This window comes from Aquarana catesbeiana, linkage group LG10 (assembly GCF_042186555.1).
Source record: "Aquarana catesbeiana isolate 2022-GZ linkage group LG10, ASM4218655v1, whole genome shotgun sequence".
Taxonomy (NCBI): domain Eukaryota; kingdom Metazoa; phylum Chordata; class Amphibia; order Anura; family Ranidae; genus Aquarana; species Aquarana catesbeiana.
In genome coordinates, this window is record NC_133333.1 from 2554739 (window position 1) to 2574933 (window position 20195).

A 20195-nucleotide genomic window follows, 5' to 3' on the forward strand; every position below is an offset into this window, starting at 1 on the left:
ACAGGCTGTTGGTGGGTCCTCAGAGGTCCTTCACAGGCTGGTGGTGGGTCCTCAGAGGTCCTTCACAGGCTGGTGGTGGGTCCTCAGAGGTCCTTCACAGGCTGGTGGTGGGTCCTCAGAGGACAGGGGTCCTTCACAGGCTGGTGGTGGGTCCTCAGAGGTCCTTCACAGGCTGGTGGTGGGTCCTCAGAGGTCCTTCACAGGCTGGTGGTGGGTCCTCAGAGGACAGGGGTCCTTCACAGGCTGGTGGTGGGTCCTCAGAGGTCCTTCACAGGCTGGTGGTGGGTCCTCAGAGGACAGAGGTCCTTCACAGGCTGGTGGTGGGTCCTCAGAGGTCCTTCACAGGCTGGTGGTGGGTCCTCAGAGGTCCTTCACAGGCTGGTGGTGGGTCCTCAGAGGACAGAGGTCCTTCACAGGCTGGTGGTGGGTCCTGAGAGGTCCTTCACAGGCTGGTGGTGGGTCCTCAGAGGTCCTTCACAGGCTGGTGGTGGGTCCTCAGAGGACAGAGGTCCTTCACAGGCTGGTGGTGGGTCCTGAGAGGTCCTTCACAGGCTGGTGGTGGGTCCTGAGAGGTCCTTCACAGGCTGGTGGTGGGTCCTCAGAGGTCCTTCACAGGCTGGTGGTGGGTCCTCAGAGGTCCTTCACAGGCTGGTGGTGGGTCCTCAGAGGACCTTCACAGGCTGGTGGTGGGTCCTCAGAGGTCCTTCACAGGCTGGTGGTGGGTCCTCAGAGGACAGAGGTCCTTCACAGGCTGGTGGTGGGTCCTCAGAGGACAGAGGTCCTTCACAGGCTGGTGGTGGGTCCTCAGAGGTCCTTCACAGGCTGGTGGTGGGTCCTCAGAGGTCCTTCACAGGCTGGTGGTGGGTCCTCAGAGGTCCTTCACAGGCTGGTGGTGGGTCCTCAGAGGTCCTTCACAGGCTGGTGGTGGGTCCTCAGAGGTCCTTCACAGGCTGGTGGTGGGTCCTCAGAGGTCCTTCACAGACTGTTGGTGGGTCCTCAGAGGTCCTTCACAGGCTGGTGGTGGGTCCTCAGAGGTCCTTCACAGGCTGGTGGTGGGTCCTCAGAGGTCCTTCACAGGCTGGTGGTGGGTCCTCAGAGGTCCTTCACAGGCTGTTGGTGGGTCCTCAGAGGTCCTTCACAGGCTGGTGGTGGGTCCTCAGAGGTCCTTCACAGGCTGGTGGTGGGTCCTCAGAGGTCCTTCACAGGCTGGTGGTGGGTCCTCAGAGGTCCTTCACAGGCTGGTGGTGGGTCCTCAGAGGTCCTTCACAGGCTGGTGGTGGGTCCTCAGAGGTCCTTCACAGGCTGTTGGTGGGTCCTCAGAGGTCCTTCACAGGCTGGTGGTGGGTCCTCAGAGGTCCTTCACAGGCTGGTGGTGGGTCCTCAGAGGTCCTTCACAGGCTGGTGGTGGGTCCTCAGAGGACAGGGGTCCTTCACAGGCTGGTGGTGGGTCCTCAGAGGTCCTTCACAGGCTGGTGGTGGGTCCTCAGAGGTCCTTCACAGGCTGGTGGTGGGTCCTCAGAGGACAGGGGTCCTTCACAGGCTGGTGGTGGGTCCTCAGAGGTCCTTCACAGGCTGGTGGTGGGTCCTCAGAGGTCCTTCACAGGCTGGTGGTGGGTCCTCAGAGGACAGGGGTCCTTCACAGGCTGGTGGTGGGTCCTCAGAGGTCCTTCACAGGCTGGTGGTGGGTCCTCAGAGGACAGAGGTCCTTCACAGGCTGGTGGTGGGTCCTCAGAGGTCCTTCACAGGCTGGTGGTGGGTCCTCAGAGGTCCTTCACAGGCTGGTGGTGGGTCCTCAGAGGTCCTTCACAGGCTGTTGGTGGGTCCTCAGAGGTCCTTCACAGGCTGGTGGTGGGTCCTCAGAGGTCCTTCACAGGCTGGTGGTGGGTCCTCAGAGGTCCTTCACAGGCTGGTGGTGGGTCCTCAGAGGTCCTTCACAGGCTGGTGGTGGGTCCTCAGAGGTCCTTCACAGGCTGGTGGTGGGTCCTCAGAGGTCCTTCACAGGCTGTTGGTGGGTCCTCAGAGGTCCTTCACAGGCTGGTGGTGGGTCCTCAAAGGTCCTTCACAGGCTGGTGGTGGGTCCTCAGAGGTCCTTCACAGGCTGGTGGTGGGTCCTCAGAGGACAGGGGTCCTTCACAGGCTGGTGGTGGGTCCTCAGAGGTCCTTCACAGGCTGGTGGTGGGTCCTCAGAGGTCCTTCACAGGCTGGTGGTGGGTCCTCAGAGGACAGGGGTCCTTCACAGGCTGGTGGTGGGTCCTCAGAGGTCCTTCACAGGCTGGTGGTGGGTCCTCAGAGGTCCTTCACAGGCTGGTGGTGGGTCCTCAGAGGTCCTTCACAGGCTGGTGGTGGGTCCTCAGAGGACAGAGGTCCTTCACAGGCTGGTGGTGGGTCCTCAGAGGTCCTTCACAGGCTGGTGGTGGGTCCTCAGAGGTCCTTCACAGGCTGGTGGTGGGTCCTCAGAGGACAGGGGTCCTTCACAGGCTGGTGGTGGGTCCTCAGAGGTCCTTCACAGGCTGGTGGTGGGTCCTCAGAGGTCCTTCACAGGCTGGTGGTGGGTCCTCAGAGGACAGAGGTCCTTCACAGGCTGGTGGTGGGTCCTCAGAGGTCCTTCACAGGCTGGTGGTGGGTCCTCAGAGGTCCTTCACAGGCTGGTGGTGGGTCCTCAGAGGACAGGGGTCCTTCACAGGCTGGTGGTGGGTCCTCAGAGGTCCTTCACAGGCTGGTGGTGGGTCCTCAGAGGTCCTTCACAGGCTGGTGGTGGGTCCAGCCCATGCCGGGAGCGCTCCTCCTTCTAGAGGACATGAGTCCTCTGTGTCTATCAGTGGGGGGCGCTCTAACCCTCTTCTCCTGGCACAGGGATGAATTCTGGTCATTGGACTCCAGCCCACCGCCCTAAATGTACCTCAGAGTAGAGAGATGAGGAGTCTCATCCCCTCTATAGGGACACATATAAACTACAATTCCCATCATCCCTCCACCACTGGAGCCGTGTTTTCTCTGTCATAGGCTTGCAATGCCTCATGGGACTTGTGGTTCCCCTGCAGGTGACGAGAACACGTTGGTTACCGTTGTTATGGACCAAATTATGGAAATAAGATGAGACCCCGCCCATTACAGGTCCTTCTCAAAGACAGAAAAGTCCCGCACAATAATCACATGACACAGTGATTGGACAGTCAGTGTCTCAGGACACACCCACTCTTAGCCCCGCCTCTTCCTCCTCCTCAGTCACTCCCCGCCCTATACTCACCCACTCTGAGCTCCGCCCCGTTTTCTCGGCGCGCTCAGTCGGACTTCCCACCTCGCTAGTGGGCGGGGTCAGCACATCCCGCGCTCTCCTGCGATTGGTCGCGATGTCCGTACGTCATGACGCCGCCTGGTTGGTGCGTGTGAGGCGCAGCCGTCGTCTGTCAGGCCGCTATGGCTCCCCGGCTCCAGCTGGAGAAGGCGGCCTGGAGATGGACCGACACCGTCCGCCCGGAGGAGGTGACCCGGGAACACATAGAGACCGCCTACCGAGTCCTCCTAGAGCCGTGTGTGCGGGGGGTGTGCCGGTGAGAGAGGGGGAGGGGAGAGAGAGAGGCTTCCCGCCTTCTACTGAGTGTGCAACTGTCATTCCTTCCCCTCCCCCATCATCTGTGTGTGCAACTGTCATTCCTTCCCCTCCCCCATCATCTGTGTGTGCAACTGTCATTCCTTCCCCTCCCCCATCATCTGTGTGTGCAACTGTCATTCCTTCCCCTCCCCCCCATCATCTGTGTGTGCAACTGTCATTCCTTCCCCTCCCCCATCATCTGTGTGTGCAACTGTCATTCCTTCCCCTCCCCCCATCATCTGTGTGTGCAACTGTCATTCCTTCCCCTCCCCCATCATCTGTGTGTGCAACTGTCATTCCTTCCCCTCCCCCATCATCTGTGTGTGCAACTGTCATTCCTTCCCCTCCCCCCATCATCTGTGTGTGCAACTGTCATTCCTTCCCCTCCCCCATCATCTGTGTGTGCAACTGTCATTCCTTCCCCTCCCCCCATCATCTGTGTGTGCAACTGTCATTCCTTCCCCTCCCCCATCATCTGTGTGTGTGCAACTGTCATTCCTTCCCCTCCCCCATCATCTGTGTGTGTGCAACTGTCATTCCTTCCCCTCCCCCCATCATCTGTGTGTGCAACTGTCATTCCTTCCCCTCCCCCATCATCTGTGTGTGCAACTGTCATTCCTTCCCCTCCCCCCATCATCTGTGTGTGCAACTGTCATTCCTTCCCCTCCCCCATCATCTGTGTGTGCAACTGTCATTCCTTCCCCTCCCCCATCATCTGTGTGTGTGCAACTGTCATTCCTTCCCCTCCCCCATCATCTGTGTGTGTGCAACTGTCATTCCTTCCCCTCCCCCATCATCTGTGTGTGCAACTGTCATTCCTTCCCCTCCCCCCATCATCTGTGTGTGCAACTGTCATTCCTTCCCCTCACCCATCATCTGTGTGTGCAACTGTCATTCCTTCCCCTCCCCCCATCATCTGTGTGTGCAACTGTCATTCCTTCCCCTCCCCCCATCATCTGTGTGTGCAACTGTCATTCCTTCCCCTCCCCCCATCATCTGTGTGTGCAACTGTCATTCCTTCCCCTCCCCCCATCATCATCTGTGTGTGCAACTGTCATTCCTTCCCCTCCCCCATCATCTGTGTGTGCAACTGTCATTCCTTCCCCTCCCCCCATCATCTGTGTGTGCAACTGTCATTCCTTCCCCTCCCCCATCATCTGTGTGTGTGCAACTGTCATTCCTTCCCCTCCCCCCATCATCTGTGTGTGCAACTGTCATTCCTTCCCCTCCCCCCATCATCTGTGTGTGCAACTGTCATTCCTTCCCCTCCCCCCCATCATCTGTGTGTGCAACTGTCATTCCTTCCCCTCCCCCCCATCATCTGTGTGTGCAACTGTCATTCCTTCCCCTCCCCCCCATCATCTGTGTGTGCAACTGTCATTCCTTCCCCTCCCCCCCATCATCTGTGTGTGCAACTGTCATTCCTTCCCCTCCCCCATCATCTGTGTGTGTGCAACTGTCATTCCTTCCCCTCCCCCCATCATCTGTGTGTGCAACTGTCATTCCTTCCCCTCACCCATCATCTGTGTGTGCAACTGTCATTCCTTCCCCTCCCCCCATCATCTGTGTGTGCAACTGTCATTCCTTCCCCTCCCCCCATCATCATCTGTGTGTGCAACTGTCATTCCTTCCCCTCCCCCCATCATCTGTGTGTGCAACTGTCATTCCTTCCCCTCCCCCCATCATCTGTGTGTGCAACTGTCATTCCTTCCCCTCCCCCCATCATCTGTGTGTGCAACTGTCATTCCTTCCCCTCCCCCATCATCTGTGTGTGTGCAACTGTCATTCCTTCCCCTCCCCCCATCATCTGTGTGTGCAACTGTCATTCCTTCCCCTCACCCATCATCTGTGTGTGCAACTGTCATTCCTTCCCCTCCCCCCATCATCTGTGTGTGCAACTGTCATTCCTTCCCCTCCCCCATCATCTGTGTGTGCAACTGTCATTCCTTCCCCTCCCCCCATCATCTGTGTGTGCAACTGTCATTCCTTCCCCTCCCCCCATCATCATCTGTGTGTGCAACTGTCATTCCTTCCCCTCCCCCATCATCATCTGTGTGTGCAACTGTCATTCCTTCCCCTCCTCCATCATCTGTGTGTGCAACTGTCATTCCTTCCCCTCCCCCATCATCTGTGTGTGCAACTGTCATTCCTTCCCCTCCCCCCATCATCTGTGTGTGCAACTGTCATTCCTTCCCCTCCCCCCATCATCATCTGTGTGTGCAACTGTCATTCCTTCCCCTCCCCCATCATCTGTGTGTGCAACTGTCATTCCTTCCCCTCCCCCCATCATCTGTGTGTGCAACTGTCATTCCTTCCCCTCCCCCATCATCTGTGTGTGCAACTGTCATTCCTTCCCCTCCCCCATCATCATCTGTGTGTGCAACTGTCATTCCTTCCCCTCCCCCATCATCTGTGTGTGCAACTGTCATTCCTTCCCCTCCCCCCCATCATCTGTGTGTGCAACTGTCATTCCTTCCCCTCCCCCCATCATCATCTGTGTGTGCAACTGTCATTCCTTCCCCTCACCCATCATCATCTGTGTGTGCAACTGTCATTCCTTCCCCTCCCCCATCATCTGTGTGTGTGCAACTGTCATTCCTTCCCCTCACCCATCATCATCTGTGTGTGCAACTGTCATTCCTTCCCCTCCCCCATCATCATCTGTGTGTGTGCAACTGTCATTCCTTCCCCTCCCCCCATCATCATCTGTGTGTGCAACTGTCATTCCTTCCCCTCCCCCCATCATCATCTGTGTGTGCAACTGTCATTCCTTCCCCTCCCCCCATCATCATCTGTGTGTGCAACTGTCATTCCTTCCCCTCCCCCCATCATCTGTGTGTGCAACTGTCATTCCTTCCCCTCACCCATCATCTGTGTGTGCAACTGTCATTCCTTCCCCTCCCCCCATCATCATCTGTGTGTGCAACTATCATTCCTTCCCCTCCCCCCATCATCTGTGTGTGCAACTGTCATTCCTTCCCCTCCCCCCATCATCATCTGTGTGTGCAACTGTCATTCCTTCCCCTCCCCCCATCATCATCTGTGTGTGCAACTGTCATTCCTTCCCCTCCTCCATCATCTGTGTGTGCAACTGTCATTCCTTCCCCTCCCCCCATCATCATCTGTGTGTGCAACTGTCATTCCTTCCCCTCCCCCCATCATCTGTGTGTGCAACTGTCATTCCTTCCCCTCCCCCATCATCATCTGTGTGTGCAACTGTCATTCCTTCCCCTCCCCCATCATCATCTGTGTGTGCAACTGTCATTCCTTCCCCTCCCCCATCATCATCTGTGTGTGCAACTGTCATTCCTTCCCCTCCCCCCATCATCTGTGTGTGCAACTGTCATTCCTTCCCCTCCCCCATCATCATCTGTGTGTGCAACTGTCATTCCTTCCCCTCCCCCCATCATCTGTGTGTGCAACTGTCATTCCTTCCCCTCCCCCCATCATCATCTGTGTGTGCAACTGTCATTCCTTCCCCTCCCCCCCATCATCTGTGTGTGCAACTGTCATTCCTTCCCCTCCCCCCATCATCTGTGTGTGCAACTGTCATTCCTTCCCCTCCCCCCATCATCTGTGTGTGCAACTGTCATTCCTTCCCCTCCTCCATCATCTGTGTGTGCAACTGTCATTCCTTCCCCTCCCCCACTGTGTGTGCAACTGTCATTCCTTCCCCTCCCTCCATCATCTGTGTGTGCAACTGTCATTCCTTCCCCTCCCCCCATCATCTGTGTGTGCAACTGTCATTCCTTCCCCTCCCCCATCATCTGTGTGTGCAACTGTCATTCCTTCCCCTCCCCCATCATCTGTGTGTGCAACTGTCATTCCTTCCCCTCCCCCCATCATCTGTGTGTGCAACTGTCATTCCTTCCCCTCCCCCCCATCATCATCTGTGTGTGCAACTGTCATTCCTTCCCCTCCCCCATCATCTGTGTGTGCAACTGTCATTCCTTCCCCTCCCCCATCATCTGTGTGTGCAACTGTCATTCCTTCCCCCTCCCCCCATCATCATCTGTGTGTGCAACTGTCATTCCTTCCCCTCCCCCCATCATCTGTGTGTGCAACTGTCATTCCTTCCCCTCCCCCCATCATCTGTGTGTGCAACTGTCATTCCTTCCCCTCCCTCCATCATCTGTGTGTGCAACTGTCATTCCTTCCCCTCCCCCCATCATCTGTGTGTGCAACTGTCATTCCTTCCCCTCCCCCATCATCATCTGTGTGTGCAACTGTCATTCCTTCCCCTCCCCCATCATCATCTGTGTGTGCAACTGTCATTCCTTCCCCTCCCCCATCATCTGTGTGTGCAACTGTCATTCCTTCCCCTCCCCCCATCATCTGTGTGTGCAACTGTCATTCCTTCCCCTCCCCCCATCATCATCTGTGTGTGCAACTGTCATTCCTTCCCCTCCCCCCATCATCATCTGTGTGTGCAACTGTCATTCCTTCCCCTCCCCCCCATCATCTGTGTGTGCAACTGTCATTCCTTCCCCTCCCCCCATCATCTGTGTGTGCAACTGTCATTCCTTCCCCTCCCCCCATCATCTGTGTGTGCAACTGTCATTCCTTCCCCTCCTCCATCATCTGTGTGTGCAACTGTCATTCCTTCCCCTCCCCCCATCATCTGTGTGTGCAACTGTCATTCCTTCCCCTCCCCCCATCATCTGTGTGTGCAACTGTCATTCCTTCCCCTCCCCCTCATCATCTGTGTGTGCAACTGTCATTCCTTCCCCTCCCCCATCATCTGTGTGTGCAACTGTCATTTCTTCCCCTCCCCCATCATCTGTGTGTGCAACTGTCATTCCTTCCCCTCCCCCATCATCTGTGTGTGCAACTGTCATTCCTTCCCCTCCCCCCCATCATCATCTGTGTGTGCAACTGTCATTCCTTCCCCTCCCCCCATCATCATCTGTGTGTGCAACTGTCATTCCTTCCCCTCCCCCCATCATCTGTGTGTGCAACTGTCATTCCTTCCCCTCCCCCCATCATCTGTGTGTGCAACTGTCATTCCTTCCCCTCCTCCATCATCTGTGTGTGCAACTGTCATTCCTTCCCCTCCCCCCATCATCTGTGTGTGCAACTGTCATTCCTTCCCCTCCCCCATCATCATCTGTGTGTGCAACTGTCATTCCTTCCCCTCCCCCATCATCATCTGTGTGTGCAACTGTCATTCCTTCCCCTCCTCCATCATCTGTGTGTGCAACTGTCATTCCTTCCCCTCCTCCATCATCTGTGTGTGCAACTGTCATTCCTTCCCCTCCTCCATCATCTGTGTGTGCAACTGTCATTCCTTCCCCTCCCCCATCATCATCTGTGTGTGCAACTGTCATTCCTTCCCCTCCCCCATCATCATCTGTGTGTGCAACTGTCATTCCTTCCCCTCCCCCATCATCATCTGTGTGTGCAACTGTCATTCCTTCCCCTCCCCCATCATCATCTGTGTGTGCAACTGTCATTCCTTCCCCTCCCCCCATCATCTGTGTGTGCAACTGTCATTCCTTCCCCTCACCCATCATCTGTGTGTGCAACTGTCATTCCTTCCCCTCCCCCATCATCTGTGTGCAACTGTCATTCCTTCCCCTCCCCCATCATCATCTGTGTGTGCAACTGTCATTCCTTCCCCTCCCCCATCATCATCTGTGTGTGCAACTGTCATTCCTTCCCCTCCCCCCATCATCATCTGTGTGTGTGCAACTGTCATTCCTTCCCCTCCCCCCATCATCTGTGTGTGCAACTGTCATTCCTTCCCCTCCCCCATCATCATCTGTGTGTGCAACTGTCATTCCTTCCCCTCCCCCCATCATCTGTGTGTGCAACTGTCATTCCTTCCCCTCCCCCCATCATCTGTGTGTGCAACTGTCATTCCTTCCCCTCCCCCATCATCTGTGTGTGCAACTGTCATTCCTTCCCCTCCCCCCATCATCTGTGTGTGCAACTGTCATTCCTTCCCCTCCCCCATCATCTGTGTGTGCAACTGTCATTCCTTCCCCTCCTCCATCATCTGTGTGTGCAACTGTCATTCCTTCCCCTCCCCCCATCATCTGTGTGTGCAACTGTCATTCCTTCCCCTCCCCCATCATCTGTGTGTGCAACTGTCATTCCTTCCCCTCCCCCATCATCATCTGTGTGTGCAACTGTCATTCCTTCCCCTCCTCCATCATCTGTGTGTGCAACTGTCATTCCTTCCCCTCCCCCCATCATCTGTGTGTGCAACTGTCATTCCTTCCCCTCCCCCCATCATCATCTGTGTGTGCAACTGTCATTCCTTCCCCTCCCCCATCATCATCTGTGTGTGCAACTGTCATTCCTTCCCCTCCTCCATCATCTGTGTGTGTGCAACTGTCATTCCTTCCCCTCCCCCCATCATCATCTGTGTGTGCAACTGTCATTCCTTCCCCTCCCCCATCATCTGTGTGTGCAACTGTCATTCCTTCCCCTCCCCCCATCATCATCTGTGTGTGCAACTGTCATTCCTTCCCCTCCCCCCATCATCTGTGTGTGCAACTGTCATTCCTTCCCCTCCCCCCATCATCTGTGTGTGCAACTGTCATTCCTTCCCCTCCCCCATCATCTGTGTGTGCAACTGTCATTCCTTCCCCTCCCCCCCATCATCTGTGTGTGCAACTGTCATTCCTTCCCCTCCCCCCATCATCATCTGTGTGTGCAACTGTCATTCCTTCCCCTCCCCCATCATCTGTGTGTGCAACTGTCATTCCTTCCCCTCCCCCATCATCATCTGTGTGTGCAACTGTCATTCCTTCCCCTCCCCCCATCATCTGTGTGTGCAACTGTCATTCCTTCCCCTCCCCCCATCATCTGTGTGTGCAACTGTCATTCCTTCCCCCCCCCATCATCTGTGTGTGCAACTGTCATTCCTTCCCCTCCCCCATCATCTGTGTGTGCAACTGTCATTCCTTCCCCTCCCCCCATCATCTGTGTGTGCAACTGTCATTCCTTCCCCTCCCCCATCATCTGTGTGTGTGCAACTGTCATTCCTTCCCCTCCCCCATCATCTGTGTGTGCAACTGTCATTCCTTCCCCTCCCCCCATCATCATCTGTGTGTGCAACTGTCATTCCTTCCCCTCCCCCATCATCTGTGTGTGCAACTGTCATTCCTTCCCCTCCCCCCATCATCATCTGTGTGTGCAACTGTCATTCCTTCCCCTCCCCCCATCATCTGTGTGTGCAACTGTCATTCCTTCCCCTCCCCCCATCATCATCTGTGTGTGCAACTGTCATTCCCTCCCCTCCCCCATCATCATCTGTGTGTGCAACTGTCATTCCTTCCCCTCCCCCATCATCTGTGTGTGCAACTGTCATTCCTTCCCCTCCCCCCATCATCTGTGTGTGCAACTGTCATTCCTTCCCCTCCCCCCATCATCATCTGTGTGTGCAACTGTCATTCCTTCCCCTCCCCCCATCATCTGTGTGTGCAACTGTCATTCCTTCCCCTCCCCCCATCATCTGTGTGTGCAACTGTCATTCCTTCCCCTCCCCCCATCATCTGTGTGTGCAACTGTCATTCCTTCCCCTCCCCCATCATCTGTGTGTGCAACTGTCATTCCTTCCCCTCCCCCATCATCATCTGTGTGTGCAACTGTCATTCCTTCCCCTCCCCCCATCATCATCTGTGTGTGCAACTGTCATTCCTTCCCCTCCCCCCATCATCATCTGTGTGTGCAACTGTCATTCCTTCCCCTCCCCCCATCATCTGTGTGTGCAACTGTCATTCCTTCCCCTCCCCCCATCATCATCTGTGTGTGCAACTGTCATTCCTTCCCCTCCCCCCATCATCTGTGTGTGCAACTGTCATTCCTTCCCCCTCCTCCATCATCTGTGTGTGCAACTGTCATTCCTTCCCCTCCCCCATCATCTGTGTGTGCAACTGTCATTCCTTCCCCTCCCCCATCATCTGTGTGTGCAACTGTCATTCCTTCCCCTCCCCCATCATCTGTGTGTGCAACTGTCATTCCTTCCCCTCCCCCATCATCATCTGTGTGTGCAACTGTCATTCCTTCCCCTCCCCCATCATCTGTGTGTGCAACTGTCATTCCTTCCCCTCCCCCCATCATCTGTGTGTGCAACTGTCATTCCTTCCCCTCCCCCCCCATCATCTGTGTGTGCAACTGTCATTCCTTCCCCTCCCCCCATCATCTGTGTGTGCAACTGTCATTCCTTCCCCTCCCCCCATCATCTGTGTGTGCAACTGTCATTCCTTCCCCTCCTCCCTCCTCTTCTCTCTATATAGTGACCTCTCCTCCCCCCCCTCCTCTTCTCTCTATATAGTGACCTCTCCTCCCCCCCCCCCCTCTTCTCTCTATATAGTGACCTCTCCTCCCTCCCCCCCTCCTCTTCTCTCTATATAGTGACCTCTCCTCCTCCCCCCCTCCTCTTCTCTCTATATAGTGACCTCTCCCCCCCCCCTCCTCTTCTCTCTATATAGTGACCTCTCCTCCCCCCCTCCTCTTCTCTCTATATAGTGACCTCTCCTCCCTCCCCCCCCCCTCTTCTCTCTATATAGTGACCTCTCCTCCCCCCCCCCTCCTCTTCTCTCTATATAGTGACCTCTCTCTCCCCCCCCTCCTCTTCTCTCTATATAGTGACCTCTCTCCCCCCCCCTCCTCCTTCTCTCTATATAGTGACCTCTCCTCCTCCCCCCCCCCCTTCTCTCTATATAGTGACCTCTCTCTCCCCCCCCCTCCTCTTCTCTCTATATAGTGACCTCTCCCCCCCCCCCTCCTCTTCTCTCTATATAGTGACCTCTCCTCCCTCTCCCCCTCTTCTCTCTATATAGTGACCTCTCCCTCCCCCCCTCCTCTTCTCTATATAGTGACCTCTCCTCCTCCCCCCCCTCCTCTTCTCTCTATATAGTGACCTCTCCCTCCCCCCCTCCTCTTCTCTCTATATAGTGACCTCTCCTCCTCCCCCCCTCCTCTCTCTCTATATAGTGACCTCTCCTCCCTCCCCCTCCTCTTCTCTCTATATAGTGACCTCTCCTCCCTCCCCCCCTCCTCTTCTCTCTATATAGTGACCTCTCCTCCCTCCCCCCCTCCTCTTCTCTCTATATAGTGACCTCTCCTCCCCCCCCCTCCTCTTCTCTCTATATAGTGACCTCTCCTCCTCCCCCCCCCCCTCTTCTCTCTATATAGTGACCTCTCCTCCCCCCCCCCCTCTTCTCTCTATATAGTGACCTCTCCCCCCCCCCCTCCTCTTCTCTCTATATAGTGACCTCTCCTCCTCCCCCCCCTCCTCTTCTCTCTATATAGTGACCTCTCCTCCCCCCCCCCCTCTTCTCTCTATATAGTGACCTCTCCTCCCCCCCTCCTCCTCTTCTCTCTATATAGTGACCTCTCCTCCTCCCCCCCCCCTCTTCTCTCTATATAGTGACCTCTCCTCCCCCCCCCCCCCTCTTCTCTCTATATAGTGACCTCTCCTCCCCCCCCCCCCTCTTCTCTCTATATAGTGACCTCTCCCCCCCCCCTCCTCTTCTCTCTATATAGTGACCTCTCCTCCTCCCCCCCCTCCTCTTCTCTCTATATAGTGACCTCTCCTCCTCCCCCCCCCTCTTCTCTCTATATAGTGACCTCTCCTCCTCCCCCCCCTCCTCTTCTCTCTATATAGTGACCTCTCCTCCTCCCCCCCCCCTCTTCTCTCTATATAGTGACCTCTCCTCCCTCCCCCCCTCCTCTTCTCTCTATATAGTGACCTCTCCCCCCCCCTCCTCTTCTCTCTATATAGTGACCTCTCCCTCCCCCCCCCCTCTTCTCTCTATATAGTGACCTCTCCTCCCCCCCCCTCCTCTTCTCTCTATATAGTGACCTCTCCCCCCCCCCCCCCCCTCCTCCTCTTCTCTCTATATAGTGACCTCTCCTCCCCCCCCTCCTCTTCTCTCTATATAGTGACCTCTCCTCCCCCCCCCCCTCTTCTCTCTATATAGTGACCTCTCCTCCCCCCCCCCCTCCTCTTCTCTCTATATAGTGACCTCTCCCCCCCCCCCCCCTCCTCCTCTTCTCTCTATATAGTGACCTCTCCTCCCCCCCCCCTCTTCTCTCTATATAGTGACCTCTCCTCCTCCCCCCCCTCCTCTTCTCTCTATATAGTGACCTCTCCTCCTCCCCCCCCCTCTTCTCTCTATATAGTGACCTCTCCTCCCCCCCCCTCCTCTTCTCTCTATATAGTGACCTCTCCTCCTCCCCCCCCCCTCTTCTCTCTATATAGTGACCTCTCCTCCCTCCCCCCCTCCTCTTCTCTCTATATAGTGACCTCTCCCCCCCCCCCCTCCTCTTCTCTCTATATAGTGACCTCTCCTCCCCCCCCCCCTCTTCTCTCTATATAGTGACCTCTCCTCCCCCCCCCCCTCCTCTTCTCTCTATATAGTGACCTCTCCCCCCCCCCCCCCTCCTCCTCTTCTCTCTATATAGTGACCTCTCCTCCCCCCCCTCCTCTTCTCTCTATATAGTGACCTCTCCTCCCCCCCCCTCCTCTTCTCTCTATATAGTGACCTCTCCTCCCTCCCCCCCCCCCTCCTCTTCTCTCTATATAGTGACCTCTCCTCCCCCCCCCCCCCTCTTCTCTCTATATAGTGACCTCTCCTCCTCCCCCCCTCCTCTTCTCTCTATATAGTGACCTCTCCTCCCCCCCCCCTCTTCTCTCTATATAGTGACCTCTCCCCCCCCCCCCCTCCTCTTCTCTCTATATAGTGACCTCTCCTCCCCCCCCCCCCTCTTCTCTCTATATAGTGACCTCTCCTCCCCCCCCCCTCTTCTCTCTATATAGTGACCTCTCCCCCCCCCCTCCTCTTCTCTCTATATAGTGACCTCTCCCCCCCCCTCCTCTTCTCTCTATATAGTGACCTCTCCTCCCTCCCCCCCTCCTCTTCTCTCTATATAGTGACCTCTCCTCCCCCCCCCCCCCTCTTCTCTCTATATAGTGACCTCTCCTCCCTCCCCCCCTCCTCTTCTCTCTATATAGTGACCTCTCCTCCTCCCCCCCCTCCTCTTCTCTCTATATAGTGACCTCTCCCCCCCCCCCCCTCTTCTCTCTATATAGTGACCTCTCCTCCCCCCCCCCCTCCTCTTCTCTCTATATAGTGACCTCTCCTCCCCCCCCCCCCTCCTCTTCTCTCTATATAGTGACCTCTCCTCCCCCCCCTCCTCTTCTCTCTATATAGTGACCTCTCCCCCCCCCCCCTCTTCTCTCTATATAGTGACCTCTCCTCCCTCCCCCCTCCTCTTCTCTCTATATAGTGACCTCTCCCCCCCCCCTCCTCCTCTTCTCTCTATATAGTGACCTCTCCCCCCCCTCCTCTTCTCTCTATATAGTGACCTCTCTCCCCCCCCCTCCTCTTCTCTCTATATAGTGACCTCTCCCCTCCCCCCCTCCTCTTCTCTCTATATAGTGACCTCTCCTCCTCCCCCCCTCCTCTTCTCTCTATATAGTGACCTCTCCTCCTCCCCCCTCCTCTTCTCTCTATATAGTGACCTCTCCTCCTCCTCCCCCTCCTCTTCTCTCTATATAGTGACCTCTCCTCCTCCCCCCCCCCCTCTTCTCTCTATATAGTGACCTCTCCTCCCCCCCCCCTCCTCTTCTCTCTATATAGTGACCTCTCCTCCCCCCCCCCCCTCTTCTCTCTATATAGTGACCTCTCCTCCTCCCCCCCCCTCTTCTCTCTATATAGTGACCTCTCCTCCCCCCCCCCTCCTCTTCTTCTCTCTATATAGTGACCTCTCCTCCCCCCCCCCCCCTCCTCCTCTTCTCTCTATATAGTGACCTCTCCTCCCCCCTCCCCCCTCCTCTTCTCTCTATATAGTGACCTCTCCTCCCCCCCCCTCCTCTTCTCTCTATATAGTGACCTCTCCTCCCCCCCCCCCCTCTTCTCTCTATATAGTGACCTCTCCTCCCCCCCCCTCCTCTTCTCTCTATATAGTGACCTCTCCTCCCACCCCCCCCCCTCTTCTCTCTATATAGTGACCTCTCCTCCCCCCCCTCCTCTTCTCTCTATATAGTGACCTCTCCTCCCTCCCCCCCCCTCTTCTCTCTATATAGTGACCTCTCCTCCCACCCCCCCCCCTCTTCTCTCTATATAGTGACCTCTCCTCCCTCCCCCCTCCTCTTCTCTCTATATAGTGACCTCTCCTCCTCCCCCCCCTCCTCTTCTCTCTATATAGTGACCTCTCCCCCCCCTCCTCCTCTTCTCTCTATATAGTGACCTCTCCCCCCCCCTCCTCCTCTTCTCTCTATATAGTGACCTCTCCTCCCCCCCCCCTCCTCTTCTCTCTATATAGTGACCTCTCCTCCCCCCCCCCCCTCCTCTTCTCTCTATATAGTGACCTCTCCTCCCACCCCCCCCCTCTTCTCTCTATATAGTGACCTCTCCTCCCCCCCCCCTCCTCTTCTCTCTATATAGTGACCTCTCCTCCCACCCCCCCTCCTCTTCTCTCTATATAGTGACCTCTCCTCCCCCCCCTCCTCTTCTCTCTATATAGTGACCTCTCCTCCCACCCCCCCCCTCTTCTCTCTATATAGTGACCTCTCCTCCCCCCCTCCTCTTCTCTCTATATAGTGACCTCTCCTCCCCCCCCCCCCTCTTCTCTCTATATAGTGACCTCTCCTCCCCCCCCTCCTCTTCTCTCTATATAGTGACCTCTCCTCCCCCCCCCCCCTCTTCTCTCTATATAGTGACCTCTCCTCCCTCCCCCCCTCCTCTTCTCTCTATATAGTGACCTCTCCTCCCCCCCCCCCCTCCTCTTCTCTCTATATAGTGACCTCTCCTCCCCCCCCCCTCCTCTTCTCTCTATATAGTGACCTCTCCTCCCCCCCCCCCCTCCTCTTCTCTCTATATAGTGACCTCTCCTCCCCCCCCCCCCCTCTCTCTCTATATAGTGACCTCTCCTCCCCCCCCTCCTCTTCTCTCTATATAGTGACCTCTCCTCCCCCCCCTCCTCTTCTCTCTATATAGTGACCTCTCCTCCCTCCCCCCCCCCTCTTCTCTCTATATAGTGACCTCTCCTCCCACCCCCCCCCTCTCTTCTCTCTATATAGTGACCTCTCCTCCCTCCCCCTCCTCTTCTCTCTATATAGTGACCTCTCCTCCTCCCCCCCTCCTCTTCTCTCTATATAGTGACCTCTCCTCCCCCCCCTCCTCCTTCTCTCTATATAGTGACCTCTCCTCCCCCCTCCTCCTCTTCTCTCTATATAGTGACCTCTCCTCCCCCCCCCCCTCCTCTTCTCTCTATATAGTGACCTCTCCTCCCCCCCCTCCTCTTCTCTCTATATAGTGACCTCTCCTCCTCCCCCCCCCCCCCTCTTCTCTCTATATAGTGACCTCTTCTCTCTATATAGTGACCTCTCCTCCCCCCCCCCCCCCTCTTCTCTCTATATAGTGACCTCTCCTCCCCCTCCCCCCTCCTCTTCTCTCTATATAGTGACCTCTCCTCCCCCCCCTCCTCTTCTCTCTATATAGTGACCTCTCCTCCCCCCCCCCCCTCTTCTCTCTATATAGTGACCTCTCCTCCCCCCCCCCCTCTTCTCTCTATATAGTGACCTCTCCTCCTCCCCCCCTCCTCTTCTCTCTATATAGTGACCTCTCCTCCCCCCCCCCTCCTCTTCTCTCTATATAGTGACCTCTCCCCCCCCTCCTCCTCTTCTCTCTATATAGTGACCTCTCCTCTCTCCCCCCCCCTCCTCTTCTCTCTATATAGTGACCTCTCCCCCCCCCCTCCTCCTCTTCTCTCTATATAGGGGCCCCCCCCCCTCTTCTCTCTATATAGTGACCTCTCCTCCTCCCCCCCTCCTCTTCTCTCTATATAGTGACCTCTCCCCCCCCCCCCTCCTCTTCTCTCTATATATGGGCCCCCCCCCCCTCTTCTCTCTATATAGTGACCTCTCCTCCCCCCCCCCCTCCTCTTCTCTCTATATAGTGACCTCTCCTCCCACCCCCCCTCCTCTTCTCTCTATATAGTGACCTCTCCCCCCCCCCCCTCCTCTTCTCTCTATATAGTGACCTCTCCTCCCCCCCCCTCCTCTTCTCTCTATATAGTGACCTCTCCTCCCCCCCCCCCCCTCTTCTCTCTATATAGTGACCTCTCCTCCCTCCCCCCTCCTCTTCTCTCTATATAGTGACCTCTCCTCCCCCCCCCCTCCTCTTCTCTCTATATAGTGACCTCTCCCCCCCCCCCTCCTCTTCTCTCTATATAGTGACCTCTCCTCCCCCCCCCTCCTCTTCTCTCTATATAGTGACCTCTCCTCCCCCCCCCCCCTCCTCTTCTCTCTATATAGTGACCTCTCCTCCTCCCCCCCTCCTCTTCTCTCTATATAGTGACCTCTCCTCCTCCCCCCCTCCTCTTCTCTCTATATAGTGACCTCTCCTCCCTCCCCCCCCCCTCTTCTCTCTATATAGTGACCTCTCCTCCTCCCCCCCCCCCCCCCTCTTCTCTCTATATAGTGACCTCTCCTCCTCCCCCCCCCCTCTTCTCTCTATATAGTGACCTCTCCTCCTCCCCCCCCCCTCTTCTCTCTATATAGTGACCTCTCCTCCCTCCCCCCCTCCTCTCTTCTCTCTATATAGTGACCTCTCCCCCCCCCCTCCTCCTCTTCTCTCTATATAGTGACCTCTCCTCCCCCCCCCCCCTTCCTCTTCTCTCTATATAGTGACCTCTCCTCCCCCCCCCTCCTCTTCTCTCTATATAGTGACCTCTCCTCCCCCCCCCCTCCTCTTCTCTCTATATAGTGACCTCTCCTCCCCCCCCCCTCTTCTCTCTATATAGTGACCTCTCCTCCCCCCCTCCTCTTCTCTCTATATAGTGACCTCTCCTCCCACCCCCCCCTCTTCTCTCTATATAGTGACCTCTCCTCCCCCCCCTCCTCTTCTCTCTATATAGTGACCTCTCCTCCCCCCCCCCCTTCTCTCTATATAGTGACCTCTCCTCCTCCCCCCCTCCTCTTCTCTCTATATAGTGACCTCTCCTCCCACCCCCCTCCTCTTCTCTCTATATAGTGACCTCTCCTCCTCCCCCCCCCCCCTCTTCTCTCTATATAGTGACCTCTCCTCCCTCCCCCCCCCTCCTCTTCTCTCTATATAGTGACCTCTCCTCCCTCCCCCCCTCCTCTTCTCTCTATATAGTGACCTCTCCTCCCCCCCCCCCTCCTCTTCTCTCTATATAGTGACCTCTCCTCCCCCCCCCCCTCTTCTCTCTATATAGTGACCTCTCCTCCCCCCCTCCTCTTCTCTCTATATAGTGACCTCTCCCCTCCCCCCCTCCTCTTCTCTCTATATAGTGACCTCTCCCCTCCCCCCCCTCCTCTTCTCTCTATATAGTGACCTCTCCTCCCCCCCCCCCTCCTCTTCTCTCTATATAGTGACCCCCCCCCCCTCCTCTTCTCTCTATATAGTGACCTCTCCTCCCCCCCCCCCTCCTCTTCTCTCTATATAGTGACCTCTCCTCCCTCCCCCCCCCTCCTCTTCTCTCTATATAGTGACCTCTCCTCCCCCCCCCCTCTTCTCTCTATATAGTGACCTCTCCTCCCCCCCCCTCCTCTTCTCTCTATATAGTGACCTCTCCTCCCCCCCCCCTCCTCTTCTCTCTATATAGTGACCTCTCCTCCCCCCCCTCCTCTTCTCTCTATATAGTGACCTCTCCTCCCTCCCCCCCCCCCTCCTCTTCTCTCTATATAGTGACCTCTCCTCCTCCCCCCCCCCTCCTCTTCTCTCTATATAGTGACCTCTCCTCCCTCCCCCCCCCTCCTCTTCTCTCTATATAGTGACCTCTCCTCCCCCCCCCCTCTTCTCTCTATATAGTGACCTCTCTCCCTCCCCCCTCCTCTTCTCTCTATATAGTGACCTCTCCCCCCCCTCCTTCCTCTTCTCTCTATATAGTGACCTCTCCCCCCCCCCCCTCCTCTTCTCTCTATATAGTGACCTCTCCTCCTCCCCCCCCCCCTCTTCTCTCTATATAGTGACCTCTCCTCCTCCCCCCCCCCCCCCTTCTCTCTATATAGTGACCTCTCCTCCTCCCCCCCTCCTCTTCTCTCTATATAGTGACCTCTCCTCCCCCCCTCCCTTCCTCTTCTCTCTATATAGTGACCTCTCCTCCCACCCCCCCCTCCTCTTCTCTCTATATAGTGACCTCTCCTCCCACCCCCCCCCCTCCTCTTCTCTCTATATAGTGACCTCTCCTCCCACCCCCCCTCCTCTTCTCTCTATATAGTGACCTCTCCTCCCCCCCCTTCTCTCTATATAGTGACCTCTCTCCCCCCCCCTCTTCTCTCTATATAGTGACCTCTCTCCCCCCCCCCTCTTCTCTCTATATAGTGACCTCTCCCCCCCCCCTCCTCTTCTCTCTATATAGTGACCTCCCCCCCCCCTCCTCTTCTCTCTATATAGTGACCTCCTCCCCCCCCCTCCTCTTCTCTCTATATAGTGACCTCTCCTCCCCCCCCTCCTCTTCTCTCTATATAGTGACCTCCTCCCCCCCCCCTCCTCTTCTCTCTATATAGTGACCTCTCCCCCCCCCCCTCCTCTTCTCTCTATATAGTGACCCCCCCCCCCCCTCTTCTCTCTATATAGTGACCGTCTCTCTTTCTATAGGAGGAACTGTAAGGGGAATC

General features: G+C 56.5%; 1 protein-coding gene across 1 annotated transcript in view; it reads left to right on the forward strand.

Moving 5' to 3' along the window:
• Nucleotides 1-3357: 3357 nt before the first annotated feature.
• Nucleotides 3358-20195, forward strand: part of USP48 (ubiquitin specific peptidase 48) — a gene marked incomplete in the record, with an annotated part of 55611 nt that continues 38773 nt past the window's right edge. The window contains 2 exon segments of the mRNA XM_073601465.1: nucleotides 3358-3551; nucleotides 20176-20195. Coding sequence (XP_073457566.1) covers nucleotides 3418-3551; nucleotides 20176-20195 — 154 coding nt within the window.